The sequence below is a fragment of the Aythya fuligula genome, chromosome 27 (genome assembly GCF_009819795.1).
Source record: "Aythya fuligula isolate bAytFul2 chromosome 27, bAytFul2.pri, whole genome shotgun sequence".
Lineage (NCBI taxonomy): Eukaryota > Metazoa > Chordata > Aves > Anseriformes > Anatidae > Aythya > Aythya fuligula.
Window position 1 is genome coordinate 603255 of NC_045585.1, and position 20010 is coordinate 623264.

The following is a 20010-nucleotide window of genomic DNA, read 5'->3' on the forward strand; positions in this document are numbered from 1 at the left end:
CTTCTGCTGTGGAAAAACCCTGAATATTGTTGTGACAGTGTATGTGTCCAAATCTGCTCGAAATCAGAACACCGCTGCTGACCATCCACCAGCCAGATGTAGCCCCATTCACTACAGCCCTTTGGGCTCTGCCCTTCACTACCCAGTTTAGTATGGACCTGTTCAGCTCACATGTGGACAATTTCACCAGAAGGTTGCCATGAGGAATGGTACTGAAGGCCTTACTAAAATCCAGAAAGATACATCCAGCACCTTCTGTCATCCACCAAGCAGGTGATCTTATCATAGGAGGAGATCAATTACTAAAGCAGGACTTTCCCTTGGAGAACCAATGTTGACTGTGTCTGATAAAAGCTTTGTTCTTTAAATGCCTTTCAATATACCCAGGAAAATCTTCTCCATAGCTTTTCGTGGGAGTGAGGTTAGATTAACAGGTTTGTAGTTCCCTGGGTCTTCTCTCATGCTCTTTTTGTAGGTGGGTATAATGTTGGCCAGCTTCCAGTCAGCAGGGACCTCCCCAGATTGCCACGACCTTCGTTAAATTGCTGAGAGGTCCAGCTATAACATCTTCTAACTCCTTTAGTACAATGGGGTGAGATGACACCAAGATGACACCAAGATGACACCATTTGCAGATGACACCAAGCTATGCGCGTGTGTCGATCTGCTTGAGGGTAGGAAAGCTCTGCAGGAGGATCTGGATAGGCTGCACCGATGGGCTGAGGTCAACTGCATGAAGTTCAACAAGGCCAAGTGCCGGGTCCTGCACCTGGGGCGCAATAACCCCAAGCAGAGCTACAGGCTGGGAGAGGAATGGTTGGAGAGCTGCCAGGCAGAGAAGGACCTGGGAGTGATGGTGGATAGTCGGCTGAATATGAGCCAGCAGTGTGCTCAGGTGGCCAAGAAGGTCAACGGCATCCTGGCTTGTATCAGAAACAGTGTGACCAGCAGGGCTAGGGAGGTGATCGTCCCCCTGTACTCAGCTCTGGTGAGGCCGCACCTCGAGTACTGTGTTCAGTTTTGGGCCCCTCGCTACAAGAAGGACATGGAGGTGCTTGAGCGGGTGCAGAGAAGGGCGACGAAGCTGGTGAGGGGCCTGGAGAACAAGTCCTACGAGGAGCGGCTGAGGGAGCTGGGCTTGTTCAGCCTGGAGAAGAGGAGGCTCAGGGGCGACGTTATCGCTCTCTACAGATACCTTAAAGGAGGCTGTAGCGAGGTGGGGGTTGGTCTGTTCTCCCACGTGCCTGGTGACAGGACGAGGGGGAATGGGCTAAAGTTGCGCCAGGGGAGTTTTAGGTTAGATGTTAGGAAGAACTTCTTTACCGAAAGGGTTGTTAGGCATTGGAACAGGCTGCCCAGGGAAGTGGTGGAGTCACCATCCCTGGAAGTCTTCAAAAGACGTTTAGATGTAGAGCTTAGGGATATGGTTTAGTGGGGACTGTTAGCGTTAGGTCAGAGGTTGGACTCGATGATCTTGAGGTCTCTTCCAACCTAGAAATTCTGTGAAATTCTGTGAATCCCATCAGACCACCTGAACTTATAAATGTTCAGCTGATACAGCTGGTTCCTTACAAGTTTAGTTGATGCAAATGGAAAATCACTGCTCCTCCAGTCATGGTCCTCCAACTCAGAGGACTGGGCAGCCCAAGCTCTGTCATTAATATATAAAAACTGAGGCAAAAAACACCTCTGCCTGTTCCTCATCCTTACTTGTTAGGTCACCATCTTCATTACCAATCCAATGTTTTCCTTTGACCTCCTCTTGCAGTTGACATACTTTAAAAAGCCTTTTTTGTTGTTGTCTGACACCACACTGGCCAATGTCAACTCAAGTTGAGCTTTTTTGCTTTGTTTTGTTTTGTTTTTATTTTCTCACTATAAATGTGAACTGCAGCTTTCCAAATGGTTTTCTATTTGGAGTAAATTTGAATTCTGACATTACTTTCAAGTTTGTGCAAGAAGGGAAAATAGTCATAAAGAAAAGAGAATGCTTGAAATTGCAAGAAAACATTGTGTTGTGAGCTCTGACGCTTTAATTTTATTTTTTTTTTCATTTTCACAATGCTCTGAGGTATATGGAAATAAATTTTGATCTAAAGTGAATTGTGTTTTCCATAGTTGTGATGTTGGCACCAAGGCAAAAGCTACAAATCCAGGAAGTGAACTAGATGTCTCTTCCCCAGTAAGTGAGGATGGAGAAGGTGATACATTTAGTGTATGAGGAAGGAAAACTATGTGTGTGGTTTTTTTCTGAAAAAAAGAAGGCAATGGCACTTGGGATGTGTACATGCCTGCAACAGGATGCATAGGCCAGGTTGCTGCGGAGAGTGGAGTTTTGTGCTAGTGGTGCTCACACATTCTCTGATTCTCTTCCAGTCAGATGGGACCATCCTGGCTATTGCTTTGTTGATCCTCTTCCTCCTGCTGGCGCTGGTTCTTCTGTGGTGGTTCTGGCCTCTTTGCTGCACAGTGGTAAGTCCTCTTTACCCTGCTCTGCCTTCAGCATTGCTGATAGCACCATACTGATAGAACTCACTACAAGAAGGACATCGAGGCCCTGGAGAATGTCCAGAGAAGGTCTACGAAGTTGCTGAAGGGCCTGGAACACAAGTTTTACGAGGAGAGGCTGAGGGAACTGGGGTTGTTTAGTCTGGAGAAGAGGAGGCTCAGGGCAGACCTTATTGCTCTCTGCAACTACCTGAAAGGAAGTTGTGGGGATCTGGGGGTCAGCCTCTTCTCGCAGATAACTAACAATAGGACAAGAGGGAATGGCCTCAAGTTGTACCAGGAGAGGTTTAGTTCAAAAATGAAAAGACATTTCTTCTCAGAGAGAGCAGTCAGGCACTGGAATGTGTTGCCCAGGGGGGTGATGGAGTCACTGTCCATGGGGGTGTTCAAGGAAAGGTTGAACTTGCTGCTCCTGGAATTATTAAGGTTGGAAAAGACCTTCAAGGTCATCTGGTCCAACCATCACCCTAATACCAATGTCACTCACTAAACCATATCCCTAAGCACCAGGTCCAACCTTTTCTTGAATACCCCCAGGGACGGTAATGCCACCACTTCCCTGGACAACATGTTCCAATGCCTCAGGGACATGGTTTAGTGTGTAACATTGGTGATAGGGGGATGGTTAGACCAGATGATCGTGCAGGTCTTTTCCAATCTTAATGATTCTATGTCATTTTTGTATGAATAGCTGCAAGAGAGCAATGTCTAGGATGGGGAAGCCAGTTTGCTGACAGTCTACAATGAGTCCTAGACTCTGGAGGTGGAAGAGCCTTTCCTCTCCTTGTGATCACTGCCACACTTTATCAAGTGTTTGTGTTGCTGTTACTTTCATGCAGTGTTTTCCCTCATTTTTCTTTAGTTTTGCTTAAAGTAAACTGCAAGGCAGAAATTGTGGGCATGAGGAGAAAACAGAAGAGAAGGAAGAGGTCGAGGGAAGCAAGGGGAAATCAGGGACTTGAGATAAGCTTTTTTCTCACACATGATCCTACTGTTTGACTGCAAGGACCTGTCATTCCTCTATACATCTATACATCTCTGTTGGTCATGCCTTTGGGCTGCCTTTTCCAATGGAGATCAAGGCAAAGAATGACTATTGTGGAACATAAAATTCAGTGAATCTCTGTGCTTGCTTTGGGTCTTGTTTATGAAGCAAATATGGAACAAGAATTAGGGATGTACAAAAGTCAGCAGAATTGGAGACTGGTTTTGGTGTCAGGCTGCATATAATATTTCAGTAGCGTCTTTTAAAACTATCCAGACTGGCTCAAGCTTCCGGGTCACTACCATTATTCCTGATTTTGAATCACTTATCCGGTTTTGTAAATTTACACCATGTTATACTGAATCCACAATCTGGTATTGTGAGCTGTGGAGCCACAGACACTGCAGGATTGGAGGAATCTTTGTGTGAGATATATTTCTCTGTCCAGAACAGGGATGGAAATCTTGCAGGAAAAATCTTAGTTTTTTTCTCTTTCTGGATGGATGAGCAAGGGGTAAATGCTTCTTTTCACAGTAGTTATCACCTCCGTCCTGATTTGCAAACCAGATGAGAAAAAGAATATTTATTTAAACTTTTCAGAACACTAAAATATCCGTTCTAAAAATGGACAAAGGATTAGCAGTGCAGTAGGTTGCTGAGAGTTATTTGTCTAAACTAGATGGCATGTTCCCAGAGAAGTCAGGACAACTTCTTCATTGGTACATCTGTGTGGAAGTCAATGGAGATGCACCCTGCGCAGATGTTTGCACTGGGATTTGGTGGAGAAATAAGGTGATAGAGATGAGAGGCTGTAAGTGGTGCTACCATTTAAAGGTTTTTTCACAGGAGAGCAATGAAGCTGATAGCAAGAAGGCATGAATAAAAGCAGAGTGATGTGGAGTAGAGGGAGTACAGAACTAAGCATTAAGAGGGTAATGCAGGACTGCTACAAGGGAACAGTATGAAGATAACAGTCATTTAACATTTAAGTGTAAGAAATACAGTCCAGATAGGCAAGGCAAGTGCAACAGAGGTGAGGGAGTCTTTTATTCGTGTGAAACTTCATAAGCTTTTCCAGATATTTTCCAGATTTAAATTCAGTACTTAAAAAAGTTGTAGATAAAAGTGTTTCCTCACCCTTTTTCCTCTTTTACCTCCCACATTCCCTCTTAGCAAGGTCTCCAAGTGGGGACTGTCTCAGTGATACTTTCCAAATGTAAGTCAAACACATCCCTTTGCTTGCTGGAAACAGTTTAATTCAAGAGCCTGTAAGTGATCTTTTTGTCTCTTCAGGATGGCAGTCCAGTGTGCTTGGCAGTAGACCAGCAGCTAGGATACCTCACTGTGAATTGCTTACTCATAGAATTTGTAATATTAAAGACAAATCCACAGAGGATTGCCCAGCCAACTTGGTTTAGGGTGGGGAGAAAGAGAGCAGAGCAACACTGTTTATTTACTAGTTTGGTAATGGCACATCAAGGAATGCAGCATTGTCAGAAGCATGGAGTGAATTAAGGCCAGAAGAACTGGCTTGCACAACAGACAAGAGACAGGCAAGCAATACCCTCTAATAATCAAACCACAGACCCAGAGATACCACTGTGGATTCAAGCCCAGGGATATCTCGAAGATAATTAGGAAGGGGGGGATGGGACGGCACAGGACACAAAAACCTTTTTCCTTAAAAAGAATAAATTTTAGTGACAAGCACATTTCTAAACCCTGAAATTTCTCTTGGCATGCTTTTTAATTAAATAGGAATCATTATTGTCCAGCAGTTCTTCAGGAAAATTACCACGCCAGCTTCATCCCTGGAGTAAATGAACTGAATCAACATACTTACTCTGGAGATTTATCTGGAACCCAGTAGATTCTTGGCATGCACCCATAAAGAAATGCTGTTTCCAAATGTATCCGAGTTTATTGGTCTCAGAAGTATTCTGGGATGAAGTCTGGAACTTACCACTCAGTTTACAGTATATGCAATTGTTGCTTAGTGGGTCAGAACAATACTTAGACCTTTGCTGTGCCTGATACCCAGAATAGGCAAAATTTCTTGACATCAATGGAGAGATGTGAAAGCATGAAGGCCAGGTGCTAACCTTTGAAGAGGTTTTAAGGAAATTTATTCAACTACAGGAAAAAAAGAAATATCTTCTGCTAAGCTTAAATCTCCAGCACTGTACACAACAGAAGATGGCAAATGCAAAGATACTGATGGCACTTTTCCTGAGAAGAGTGCATCTGCAAAACAGCAGATGACAGATCCTGGTCTTGTTGATGTTTTGGGGCATTTGATTTTCAGTAGCTGTTGTCTTCCCCTTCCTCCCTTTTTCTTAACACTCTGGAGAATTCAGAGTACTCATAGCAGAAATGTATGTGCAATCGTCTACTTTGGTGCCCGTGGATGAAATTCAGTTCCAGATAGGAGGCCAACACAAGGCTTAGTTTTAATATAGATGTAAACCAAATAGCTATTAACATTTGTAAGACAAATAGATAGCAAGCCTCCAAAATAGTCTTAAGGAGGCTTTTGCAGCCACATTATTAGATCAGTTTGGAAATTGAGTTGGTTAAATGTTTTGGATGTGTAGTGAAGACATAATTAATACAATAGTTGGAAGGCCTGTCCATGCTGGGACAGCTTCCCTCTGCCAATATGCAGCACCACACAGCTCAGGCACCTCCCATGGATGCTGGAATCAGCAGGATGGGTGAGTGGTATTGGCAGTGCTTTGCACCTGAGCAGGATCTGCAGGACAAAGGACTCCCTAGCACTGCTGAATTGGGGCTGCAGTCAGCCTGTCCTAAGCCTGGGGCAGTCCAGGGAACTAAATGTAGAGGATGGGAGTGGAAATATGTCCCTGGTGCAGCTGAGGCTCTGATTCAAAGCATTTCCCCACATGCTCGTACATCACATCTCCTTACAGTTTTATGAAGTAAACATGAGCCTTTGCCTCCCTTATGCATCCTTACAGTGTGGCCTCAGGGGAAACATGAGAAGCTGATCTGTAGCAAGAGCCCACTCAGAATATATGCACCATCGTACTCATTTTTGTACTGCAGCTTCTTTAAATGTAGGGGTGTGGCTGGCATATAAACGAGGTGTTGGTATTTAAGCATCTAACGCCAGCCTTAGCTTAAAAGCTGCTTTCTGGAAGGAAGCATGGAAGAACTCAGCAATTTGTTTGGCTCTCAGTCTGTAGTGCAGCTGACCAAAAGTTTTGGAAACAGAAAGCTGGATGGAGAAAATACAGAAAATATATATTAAAAACACATGAAAATTATGGCTAAACTGGAGTAAAGGGAGGGTGGGGGAATGCATAGATGCTACAGTAACCCTAAAATTCCATGGTGAACACTGGCTTGGTGGAGATTGTAAGGGTCCATGTATTCTGATTCCCACACACTCCCATGTGCGCACAAAGCACTGTTTTTCTGTAGTTAAGATGATTTTGGGAGAAGGGAATGCAGGATCATGAACTGAAACATCAGTGAGACAAACCAAGTGAGAAAGAAAGACACAAATATGCAGGGAAGAATTGCTTGTAGACCCCACAGTCCCTAACTTCAGTTCAGACCTGAGCTATTGAGTCAAGCACTCAAGCCAAGCACTTGCCTAGCATTACATGGTAGAGTTTCACCAGAGTTGTTGGAGCTTAACATGGTGTGCAGCATCCAAGCACTGAGTCCATGCTTGTTGCCAAAAATGAGTGTCTTCATTTATGGCACAGTCAATATAAAACAATTGGCAGTAGCACTGTTATCGTAGCAGAAATAACAGAATCTGACTTCGCAATTGGTGTGCACAAAAGCACAGCAGGAGGATAAAGACGGTGTTCTCAATAAATGTCCAGAGACCCACGAAAGTTCACTGCCCACTTGGCTGCCTGTCAGTCAGATCAAGATGGGTTAGACGTGGATATAATGCTCTGTAACTGGCTGTCTTTAAACATGCTAGCATGTATCCTGAAAATAGCATAGCAGGGTAATTTTGCCTGGGCTAATACCATCAGCTCCACAGGTGGGTCAGGCAACTTATGTAGAGGGGGCCAACAGAACAGTATGTTTGCCAGGCACTGAGTTAAGCTCCTTTTTTGTGCTCCTATGATGTGTCATTACCAAAGATGTTAAAGCCAAGTTCTCTGAAGTGTCCATCAATTCTAGGGTGTCCAAACTGAATGATCTTCCAGGAGTTGACTTTTTGGAAATTTTTACGCATTGCCTTCTGAAAGCTGTTTGCCTTTAGATGATATGCATAGACTTCAGATTCCCAAACTTTAGATGATATGCATAGACTTCAGATTCCCAAACCATTTCCTCGCTAATGTATTTCTTTAAGGCCAGAACCGAAAGCCAATTATATTAATCTTGACTGGCTTCAGCACCTTTTATTCCAGACCACAACAGATACTCAATGTAAAGGATACACTGTTGTTCTTTGCCCCAGTCCTGAATGGAAAGCACCTGACACAGTAAAAACTTGTTTCTTCCTTTGTTTTTTCCCTGGACTCCTTGCACTTCTTCCAAATAAAATTGGCCAAACCCAGCTAAGGAAAAAATAGGTCTTTAGGACCACATCCTACTCAAGCAAAAAATTCCCTAGCAATCAATGAATGAGAACAAGGGCTTCTGCATATAGCTGAAAGTAGCTATGATGTTTTTCTTTCCCGTATTTCAGAAAATGAAATTTATTTAGCTTGTCTTCCAAAGAAAGTGGGTCAGACACTTGGAGCAAAACCTACTGATTCTGGCCTTGTTTTACTGTGCAAGTGAAATGGCCTAGGAAAAGGAATGATCTTTGCAGATGCTACATTTTCTCATGCATTCCCTGGGGAATTGCACGTCAACCCCATTCAGCTGAAAACTGTATCAGAGTCATTTAAGTAAAGGTTGTGTTGTGTTGTGTTTTTTTCCCCGTCCACGATGTCATGTCTCCCGTAAGTGCATGGATGATTTTGACATGTGTTAATATCTGTTTTGAATGTAGTTTGTGCATGTCAGTTGAAGTCTTAGGTGTGAAACAGTCTTGTCTCTCCTAGTTTTAATGAGGTAAAATTGAGATTTGTGGATCTGCTTCCAGGTTGATGAGAGAATAACTTAAAAGTATGCTAGATTTCCAATTGACTTCATCTATACCATGGAAGAAGAATGCATTGTATTGCAGATGAGGAAATACAGACAGGCTTCTTGCTTATATTAGAAATCTTGAACTGTAGACAACATCTCCAAGGATGGTTACTTAGAATACACGGCAGATGTGAAACAAATGAAAAGGAAATGTTCCTTTATCCAATTTATAACTAAGCAGTGAAACTGTCATAGGATCTAAAGGAGGTCAAAACTATATGTAAATGGGGGAAAAAGAAAAAAAAGAAAAGAAAAAAAAAAGGATGGGTCAGATAGGTCATAGTTAATGCTATTTAAAACAAAACAAAACAACACGCACACCCCTGCCATTTTTTATGATAGCTAAGATGCATATTCCAAGAAGAATTAATACCTATTTTCAAGAAGAATGAATGCAAATAAGAACAAAACCTGCTCAGTTAACTGCATTCTCCCTTCCAAATTTTAGTCCTAATTAAAGGCAAAACCCTTTATTTCTTATTTTGCATTATTTTCTCATGTAGCTCTCATTTTAAATGATGTACTGTTTCATTTAAAGCAGATACACTTCACTGAAAAGGAACACATTGCCCCTATTTATCAGATAATACTCTAGGGAGAGTTACCGAGTTTGTGTTTGCTGGACACTGCAACCTGGTGGAGTGTTCTACTCTCCGAAGATGGAAAACATCCTGGACACATTCCTGGAATATGCAAAATTTGGATTCAACATGTGCGTCTTTGCTAATGCCTGAATGGCTATAGAAATTTCAGGACAGCAGCAAACCCATCCTCTCTAATGCTTTAAACTTCCAGGAGGTTGGCTAATTTTTCTGCTTTTACACTGGGTTATTCATCAGGAGCAGATGCTTCTCTATGCATTTGTGATGTCGAGGTGCATATGGTGTGTCAGCTAATAGAGACCCGTGTCAGTCACATGCATGTTGCTGTTATAGAAAGGCAAAGAATCACTCTAATGTCCTGAATTTTCACAGTTAAGTATGTAGAAGTTCTGACAGCTATTCTTGAAGTTGCTTCCTCTGCTAAGAAAAGGTAATGGCCACCTGTCTGTCCCACAGACATTGACTACTTACAAACATAAGACCATATTGTAAGGTTCTTATAACATGGCAATGACGTAGAAACCCTTAGATATTCCTCACCTAGCAAGCAAATATGGTTGCTGAACTATATTTTCCTTCTTTCAAACACAGGGACAGGAGATACAGTCACAGCAGCAATCTCAGAAATGGCTTGGGGTTATCAAAACAATTGCAGCACACATGAACAAACACTTCGGCTTTGCCAAGCTAAACTAGCTGGAACGTTTTGCTTGGCCAATCATGTTCCCAGCTGATTGCATTCAGCAGGTCCATGTGTGTCATCTGGTGAGGCAGAGAGAAGGCAAGAGGTGCAGCCCAAAACAAAACGTGGTAGACTCAAAGCTTGTAAGCCAGTATAGGCTGTACCCTCTTTGGGTTCCCTGTAACAGCATTTTCTTCCTTGTACTTGAGTAATCAGTTCTATTGTACAAAATGAGAAGGTGTAAGTGCCAAAAGGCAATGCCTTTTGGCTCTGGGATCTGTTATTCCCATTTGACATTTGATTTGCTCATGTGTGTGAGGTGTTACAAAGCTCCTGTTTGCTTCACTGCCTCTATTTCCCCAGAATGAGGGGCTTGTGCACATACAGCTGTAACAGTAAAAATCCAAAAGGGAGAAATAAAAGAGTTGTGCTGTTTATACACCAAAAGCATTTCCAGATCTGGGTAGTAAGACAGAAAATATGTTTTATGAAAGACAAAATTCTAAAGTTCATATAAGCTCAAAGGCTTCTCTGGCTAAAGGCAGAGACTAAATTCTCCCCATCTCTGGATTTGTCCAAACTAACCAATCTATGTGACCAATTTACAGAGTGTTCAGTTGCTCTTAAAAGTTTCCAGCACTTAGTAATGCAAAGAATCACTCTTTTTTTTCTCTTGGTCTGTAGCAGAAAAAAATGTATGTGTTCTGTAATCAGAGTTAATTTGTTTGACTGTGGATGTTGTGAGAAAGAATGCAGATATATGAAAAACACAGCTATCTCTTCATTTGCAAGTCTGTAACCTCCAGATTTTCCAGTGATATTGTCTGAGAAGTTGTGTTTGAATGCTTAGCTGGACCAAATATGTTGGATGGATTATACTGATGTTTCATGCTAATGCAAATCAGAGAAACTCCATTGAAACCCATGATGTTCCATCAGAATAACATTAGAGAAGGTCATAAAGCAAGTTGTAGTAGATATATTTTGGATCAGATATCTGAAATTTCTCAGCATCCAATGCAGTTGGATTAAGGGTTTTGGTTCAAAGGGAGGTCTAGTAAAGAGTGTCATTCTTCACAGCAAGCAGTAACCCAAATGTATCTGAAAATGTGTCTAGAAAAGCCTTCTGTGTATTTTGGTGCTTTGTATGTGCAGTGTCAGTAATTGTGTTGTGAGATGTACAAGAAACCATGTTGTATCCATCTTCTTCAAACAAGGAACACTTTGAATAAACCATGCTGGTACCCATGATTTCTTTTCTGCAAAGCAGTACTGTTTGATGCAGATCATTTTTCATCTGCTTTTCCTCATTTGCCTTCCATCAGGGAAATAGCTGGGATCCCTCAGAGCTAAAAGCACAAGCTAGAAATTTCACGGTAGGCAGAGAGAAGGGTGCTCTATCAGACACTCAAGAGCTCTGCCAGTCAGCCTGAGCTCCTCTGGGACATCATCTTTCTCCCTAATGTGCTCAGTGGCTTTACAGTCACAGCCTGACCCATGGTTCTGCTGCACCAGAGTGAGCAATCATTATGAGCAGGACAGTGGGTGTACCTAACCCACTCCTCAAATGTCATTCCATGCTTCCACATGTGCTTTGTGCTTCTGTGCACATAAACAAAGATTCAGTGTTGATACTCAAGCACACAGTGTCTTCAGCAGAGCTTCCCTGAGAGCACTGTAGGCCACCAAAAATGCCCAGCTGCCTGGGAACGGGATATGTGGACTGAGATATGTAAAAAGGACTGATTCAGCCCCAATCTCCTCCCTAGCCAAAGGCAGATGCTTGTCATTAATGGACATACTGCATTTGCAGAAGAAAATAAAAACAGTGAGCTCATCAGAAAAGGAAAAACATGAGTGAGAAGAATTTTTGTAAAGGTTTATATCTTCAGGGCCTTTAATATGATTATCATTTTCCCTTTCTGTGTTTAAACAGCCAATGTGTTATTGTTTGGGACTGTAATTTATTTTCAAAGGGTAATTTTTGAGCCTGTACATCTGCACCCCCTTCTTAGGCAGCACCTACACCTACTATCCAGTCCTGAGAGGAGCTCAGGACACTCAGCACAATCTCCACAGGTGCTCAGCACCCCAGAATTTGACTGATTGTCTGGTGTGTAAAGAAAGCTGTTTCATCCAGAGGGATTTAAAAATACTGGAGAAAATTTCATCTGCACACCTGAATCGACAAGATTGGCTGGATTCAATCTGTTGATTGCAATGGCAGTGCATTGGGGTGCGTCTCATTTAAGGGAGAGATATTTGACAGGCCTGCTTGCAACTGCTTTCCCTTTGGAAGGCTCTCTGTTGCCCTTGGAGTGGAGGGTTGTGATAATAGCCAACTGCCTGCTGAGCCCTAGATGCAAACTTTTTGCATGAAATAATAACCTCACGCCCACATAAACTTCAGCTGTTTCTATGGAGAATATCCTGGACCAGTTTAAAACCTCACCCTTATTGCTTTATTAGCTAGAAATCTTGGGAGAGCCTGAAGTGTGTGTGTGTGTCTGTGTCTGTGTATAAATATATATATATATATGCATATTTTAAAGAGAAGCATATGAGAGTGGAAAATATAATACTAACAATGTGAAAAGGATTTTCTGTGAGATCTTGGGGTGGCACAGAATTCTGGAATAAAGTATTTGTCTAGGAGACAGAAGCTGGAGGTTTATTACTCTTCTGCAATGTCTCCAGGGTGTTTCACTTCACCATGGTTTCTCATTCCAATCTTTGTCTGTTCAGAAGGTAAATTATTTGAGGACCTGTATGTGTGTGCAGTGGCCAGTAAAAGATGCTGGTTCTGCATCCACAGTTGTTCAGGTAAAACTGTGATCGTTCCTAGAGCCAGCACTATGACCCCTACTGGGATTATGAAGCTGGAATATCAAGGATATGTTACTTTAAATTTTCTGTCACCTCACATGGAGCAGGGATCACATAATGAGCAACATGAGTCTAGAGATGTAACTGGGAACTGCCCGTATGGGAGGGCTTTGGGATGTCTCCTGCTTCCCTTCTCACTTGCAGTGACTGTGACACTGGTAGCACACACAGCCTCCCTTTAGTAATGCAACATAGGAACTAAGTTTAGAAATGTTCACGGCAGCATCTTTTGTTTGTTTGTTTGTTTGTTTGTTTTGACTTTTGTATCGTGCTGAACAACAAAGTATGGATTTACCATTCTGTTTCTCTTCCATCTTTCTAGATCATCAAAGAGCCCCCTCCACCTCCTGCAGAAGACAGCGAGGTAAGTAACACCAACAACCTGATTTCATCAATGTTTAGGACAAGATTTTGTTCAGCTTCCTCACAAGAGGTCATGATTCTGCTGCATGGCAGAATATGGACCTTCGCAGGAAGTTAAACCTTTGGGAACAGGTAGGGAAGGAGGACAGAAGCAGGTGGTTCTTTCACTTGGTCAGAACAGCTCTGCAGAGTTAGGCTCTGATTCACAAAAAGGACAACTCTTATGTGTTTAGCTTTGAAGTTAATGGAACCTAAACATGTGCTTAACTACCTCCTTGGAATAGCACAATAATGATTTTGGTGTTTCAGCATATATAACCAGTCTTGGCAGCTGAGCGCTAACTCACAATGCTTATTCCTTACACTTCAATTGCTGTGAGCAAAAGCAGCCCATAAACTTTGCAATTGTTTCTGAAGAGAATGGACCAGGTTCTGAACAGATGTAAAAAGCAGTATAACCATCCTGACACCAGAAGAGTGGCACCAACAGGGGAAGTTTTAATGGAGGGAAAGAGTAAAGTAACATTAAAATTTTCATGCTAATTCTGTTTATTTTTTCTAGACAAATCCAGCAACAAATGGCTTCAAGTTATGTCAACATTTCTTAATCAGTAGACTCCCCGGAAATCTGCCCCGTTTTTCATCTGCCTCTTTCTGTATCCTCCTGTTTTCAGCACACACTTGATCTCTTTTCTTACTTCCACTCTTTTGCACATGGGATTTCATTGAAAAGTCAGCTGTGTCCAGGGCTTATTAATGTCAATGGAAGTTTTTCCATTGACTTCACTAGGGTTTGAATCTGTTCCTCTTAACTATGCAAGTAACAGAAGACTTAGATCCATGCTCAGAGTGATTTTGTTGGCTATTTCCATTTGCTTTTTGCCTCTGGAGACAAAGTCATTGCCTGCTTCAGCTTGCAAGTGAGAAAGCTTGATGAAATGATCTCTGCTCCCTGTGAAGTTAGGCCCAGTGAGTGTGCTCTGTGCCAAGGCAGAAACCCTTAAAGTGCAGTCCTCTGCAGGACTACCAAGGTGGAGTCCAACCTAGCTTCTGCCTGTACTGAGCACAGCAAAGATGTTGAGGGCAACTGGAGCCAAGGCCGATACTGGAACCTGCATCTTGATGGCACTTGTCCCCTTCAAAACAGGCCTCAAGTAAAAATGCACATCTGAGCATTCCTGAACCCAATGAAGATTTGCATTTGGGTTCAATACTGAAGGCATTTGATGCTGAAGGCACCCATCTCTCAAAATAGCATCAACCCATATATTTATATGCAGGCATCTGGCCTACTTTCAAAAGTAGCCATTTCTGTTTGGGGTGTACATATATTCACCAGCTTTGTTAGCTTTCATCCTCTGAATGAAAAGGAAAATATTAGCCTAAAATTGAACATGTTCTGTTCGGCATCACACATGCCTCCAAGCCAAGGGATTCAATTGCTGAAGTTAATTAAAATGCATCATTCTGGAATGCTGGTTCACTGGCCAAGGATTGGAAGGGGAAATTAAATCTGTGTGTTAAGGGGAAAGGCGTGCTTCACTTACAAGAAAGCCTTTTCTCAAATCATTAAGTGCTGCAAAAGCAGACCAGTTGCTACACAATAAACCAGCTGTGGCACACAAGTTGTATTTGCTTCAGGTTAGTTTTGGTTAAACGAGTCTGACAGAAAGGAAGAGTCCACACAGTGTTTTTTGTAGAACAATCTTCAGTTCATCAGTCTGTTTGACAGCTTTCCTCTAGCAATGTGTTTGCCAATGTTTTTTTGTTTTAAAGTAACCTGATCTCATACTGAGGAGAATGTGGGCAAATTCTTTTTGCATAGAAGCAGAAAAATTACATTAATCTTCTACCTGCAGTTTACCTGCTTCACCATTAATACAAGAGAAGGTCTATACAATATTCTAGCTATTGTTCTTATTGTTTTGGGACCCTGGGATAGGGAGATTTGGCTACAATAACCTGTTAGAATTACAGGAACTAGCCTGACTGCAGACATATAATTTCACATGCACTTTCCCCAAAGCTCAATGCTCAGTTATCCTAAAGCCACCTTGTAAAATTAGCAGACAAAGAAAAATACATTTTTACTATTTTAAAAAGTGTAAAGCACCAGTGCAGTGCTCAAAAATTAGTAAAGCTTACATCTGTGACCTGTACTTTGCATTTTTTTCCGTGACAGAAGAGGCCCTTGCTGTTGGAAAAACTATTTCATTGGTCCCATTTACTATTATAGAGTCTGGTCCATGGAACAGGAATGGCAATAATGTGATGCTTTCAGAGAAGATTGGATGCTCCAGATTTCCTATTCTGCTAAAAACAAATGGAAGATGGTGTTGATTTTCTGCATTCATGTTTTTCTTATGTGTTTTAGGTTGCCTTCTCCCTTACAGAAAACCTAGTAACTGCTCATCTCCAGCACGAAAGAGCACTAATTCCTTGAACAGCAGCATTACAATTAAAGTAAAATTATTTTCTTCTCCTAAAGATCTTGGCAAAAATAAGATGAGGAATTCTGAGCAGCTTTGGGAGCTGAGGCCCATATGTCTTTGTACTGCAAGGATAATGCATTATACTTTAACAATACAGGGAAAGTAGCATTACTGTCAGAAACCCGCCAAAGGTTTTATTGAACTCTACTTTAAAGGCCTTTTGAGACATATTGGAGACATACTCACTGTTGGTGAAGGAAATCATTATTGGCTAAAAACTTCCAATTAATTCATTCAGAAGTTGCAAATGTTGTCAACTTACCACTGTGCTCCTCAGACAACAGAGGATACCGGAGAAGGCTTAGCCCAGATGAAGAAGGACAGATGGTTTTACTTACAGCCAGGAAAGAATCAGTGAATGCCAATCAGAAGAAGTGAATGTCTCAAGGAGTCAGTGAGCACCTTTCTGACTTGTGATTGACTCATTGCTAGCAGATCAAACTCACGTTCTCCTACTTCCAGTGTATAGGAAGAGTCTTTCTAGCCCTGCCAGAGGAAGACGTGTCTGCTTTTGTTCAGGTGCCCATCACCTTCAGGCTGGGCTTATTGGAACAACTCTTATTCAACTCAGACCATAAGCCTATCAAGAGGCTGAAGCCGGTTCTCAGTATAGCAACCCATTTTCTACAAAAAAAAAAAAAAAAAAGACACCCTACAGGGATCTGCAGCTTCCAACAATTTCCTGTTCACTACCTGACCCATGCCAGGGGTCTGCTGCTAGTCTGTCCCACAAAAAGATAAGCAGGAGCACTCCAAGAGGCACATGCTCTTTTCATTGCTTCTCTGCCCTGTAAACTGAGACCAGGCAATGTTAATATACACTGCTGTATATTCATTTTCTGTCATGGCAGTGCTTTCTCCTACAAAATGGATTCAGGGACATGAAGTGTCCTAAAACCTGGCAAACCCAGGCAGGAGACATACCAGATGACCCAAGCATGCCCTTTACTCATCACTCAGACCCACTTTTTCCATATTGCTCTATTACCCAAGCTCCATAATCACTCCTAATGTGGCACCAGGGCCAAGCCACCAACCAGCCTGTAATTGGATAATCTTTATGTCCTGTTGTCATCCTAGCCACATACACTAAAGCAAACATGCACAGAAAGTCCTGAAGAGAAAAGCACCATTCACCAGCACAGTCATGAGACATTGAAAGCAATTACTGCTGTCATGGAGGCCTGCATAAAAAGGAGAAATTTAACTCACTGCATGGCATCTATTGGTAAGCTAGCAGATTAAACTTCTGTTCACCTTGAACCAGTTTGATCTCTTCTCCCAACTTCTAAACATTCATGACACCAAAGAATGCCTGAGAGGAATTAATCTTATTGGGGAGCCACTTGCAGCCTCACTTATTAGTGTTTATTAAACTCTTCCAAATTATTTTGCTCTCTCTTCCTGAAAAGCCTTGCTGGGAAGATAGCAAAATAAGCTTCAGAGAAAAGCTCTGATGCAATTTTTTTTTTGTAGACACCAAGGCAGGAAATGTATTCTGCTATTCCTGAAATAAAGCCAGGTCACAGTGGTATGCCAGCTCTTTTCCTTCCTCTTTACTCTCTTTTTACAATGTGTTTTGGAAATCTGGGAGGAGGAGAAAAGGAATCTTTCAAGATACAATCATTTAAAAGAAAAAGATTTGGAATGTTATTGGGAGCAAATGAGGTGTAGGTATTACTCCATGAAGGTGTGGACTTTTATAACCAAATTTAATGCAAAATATCTAGGCAGATCCAACATAGCACACTCAATTAGTGTGGAGGTGGTGAACAGTTGGGTTTATTCCCCCGTCACTGGCAATAGTCCCTATTGCCAGCACTACATGCAAAAGACTCTGTGGAACAGCAATCTCCATTGTAAAATCATAGTTCAGACATGAGCATCTCTAGCACTACAGTCTTTACAAAATGCAACCTGGGAATTGGGGCTATAAGTCTGGGTACGTGAGGTGTTCTGTTCTGTAGAAGGATTTCCTGAGTGACCCTGTGCATGTTATTTCTTTGCATAGACCACTGTCTGAGCCATGGAGTGGGAATACATCCCTTCTCCTTTATCTTCATCAAAATGCATTCTGTCTTAACTGTGCACATGCAGCACTCTGCACTCAGAAGACATAACTTCAGGCAGGATCTTTAGGAATCTGTACCATAGATAAACTAAGAATTCTATACTCACTAAGCCTGACAAGGTCTGGTTTTCTAAGCATTTTTGTCTCAAGGATAAATTTATAGGTGTTTTTTGCTGGTGCCTAATGACATTTGAGCTCTTTCTTCAGCCTGCTTCTTAGCAGAACACCAGTGGAACATCTCTTAAATATTCTTGTGACCTATGAGTGCTTTCTGACAATAGCTTGCAGGCTTGGGCTGGTGAGAGATGCAAGTATGAGAAACACCAATGCCATGTTCTGCAAAACACCTCAAAGATTATTAAGATAAGGCAGGTTTTATACAGTTGTGATTTAGACGCCTGGTAGAGTATAATGTGACAAGCAAAACCTGCCAAAGTAGGGAGGAAATGTTTCTTGAGAACCAAGTAAATTATCCTCAAAGTGTAACAATGCCTTTAGATTTGAGAGGTGGCCATGCAATTTGGAAATGAGTCTGGTGTTAAGGGAATGGGTTGCAGTAAGGATCTGTGAGGCTGGAGGACAATGTATTTCACCTCCAGATTTCCTCAGCTGTAAAGTTAGGTGATACAATCTCTTAGAGAAATTATTATCCCATGTCTTAAAGTGCTTTTTTTTTTTTTTTCTTTTTTTTTTTTTCAGGCAAAGCACTCTGTAAATGCTAAGTTCTGACAAGATTCAGGCATTGCAGAGACAACTGTAAAAATAATTATAAGGGCGGGGAGAGGGGTAAATTGTCCAAACTTTTTAAAAATCTGGCCAAATTTAGTTTGAATTCTTACCCTGAGTGGTTCAGACGTCCCTAGTGGAGCCTGAATTATCCTTGTGTTACCCACAGATGAGGTTCCCTCAGGTCAGGGTCAAAGTATACAGAGCCCGGCATGGACTCTGAGATAAACACATCTTTGTTTTCTGAAATCCAGCAGTTATGAATCTGGATCTTTGACTGTGAAATGTAGCTCTGTCCTGCTTCTTTGTATTTTTTAAAAAAGAAACTCTAGCTCCATCTAAAGCAGATTTGGGGGATGGAAAGATGCCAAGTTCTGTACAGTCAATTTCCAGCATCCTTAAATGCACTTAGATTTTCCGGGGCTGTTTTTTGTGCTGTTGCTGGGTCAGAGCTGAAGTTCCTTATGGAGTTCTTCCTCAGGCAAAAACCACATTGTAGCTAAGTGTAGAAAACTATGGGCAAAACTGAGTCAGATGTGAGAATTCTGCCCCATTTTATTGGCTCAGTTCTTCTGAATGGGTCAGCTAGGATGCTGGGGGTGGGGATGGTATGCCTCTTCCTTCTCATTTTCCTGCTTTTCTGCCACCCTGACGCCCAAGTTTCCAGTTGCTTTAGTAGAGCTACTCACATACATTGTGAACACATTTGTCAAGTGACTAGGACAACACTGGTGTTTTTTGTTTTTATTTTTCTGCTTGTATTGCAAAACCTCCTATGCCCTTCAAAAGATGTAAACAGACTCATCCGGAAGAAAGCTTGTGACTCCTTTGTTTTTCAAGTGTTTGCTCTGGTCTTTTTGTGCGTGTGGTTCTTCTGTTGTTGTTCTGGCAGAAACACTCCTATCTTAGATTGAAGTGACTTGCAGGGCTTTCAAGGGCTTGTGGGGAAGATTTCCTAAACCTTGGTATTTCCTGTTGTGAGAGGTCCAGTCTGTGCTAAGCTGAAGACAGAGAAAGAGAGAATTGCTGAAGGAAAATATTTAGATGGCTTTGATTCCATTTTTTGAAAAAAGTCCTCATGGAAAACTTCATGCAGAGATATTAAGTTCTTAGGTTGCAGCAAAGAGCCTCAGCAGCTCTAACCAGAGAGAGTAAGAGAGGTCAGCTACAAAGGAGAGGGACCTTATATTTATGACTCAATTGTTCACTCTTCCTTTAGATCAGGACAATTTTTGCAGCTGAATTTATGTTTTGTTTTGTTTTTAAATAAAAATGCTTTTGTTTGACATGAAGAGCATAGTTTGTCTTGGATTTTTTTTTCCTCCAGTTTTTAAATTTTCCTACTGGGGAGTTCAATTTCAAAGTATTTTTGGCTTTTTCAGTTTTGGAAAGCTCCTAAGCCCTGGAGTTTCGCCAAATCCCTGTGAAGAATTAAAGAAAAAAAAAAAAAAAAAAAAAAAAAGGGACCATTTTTCATCTCTCTCCACATTTTTCACAGGAAATACTTCACGTTTTTGATGAACTCTGCTTTTCTGCTTTGCCAATTCACAGCCTGAATTGTAGAA

The 20010-nt window shown here is 41.7% G+C and overlaps 1 protein-coding gene across 1 annotated transcript in view; it reads left to right on the forward strand.

Annotated features, from left to right (window-relative positions):
• ANTXR1 (ANTXR cell adhesion molecule 1) overlaps positions 1–20010 on the forward strand; it is a 117966-nt gene that overhangs the window by 65284 nt on the left and 32672 nt on the right. Inside the window, exons 13-14 of the mRNA XM_032204035.1 lie at positions 2377–2472; positions 13116–13157. Of these exons, the coding sequence (XP_032059926.1) occupies positions 2377–2472; positions 13116–13157 (138 nt within the window). The remainder of the gene's footprint in view (positions 1–2376; positions 2473–13115; positions 13158–20010) is intronic.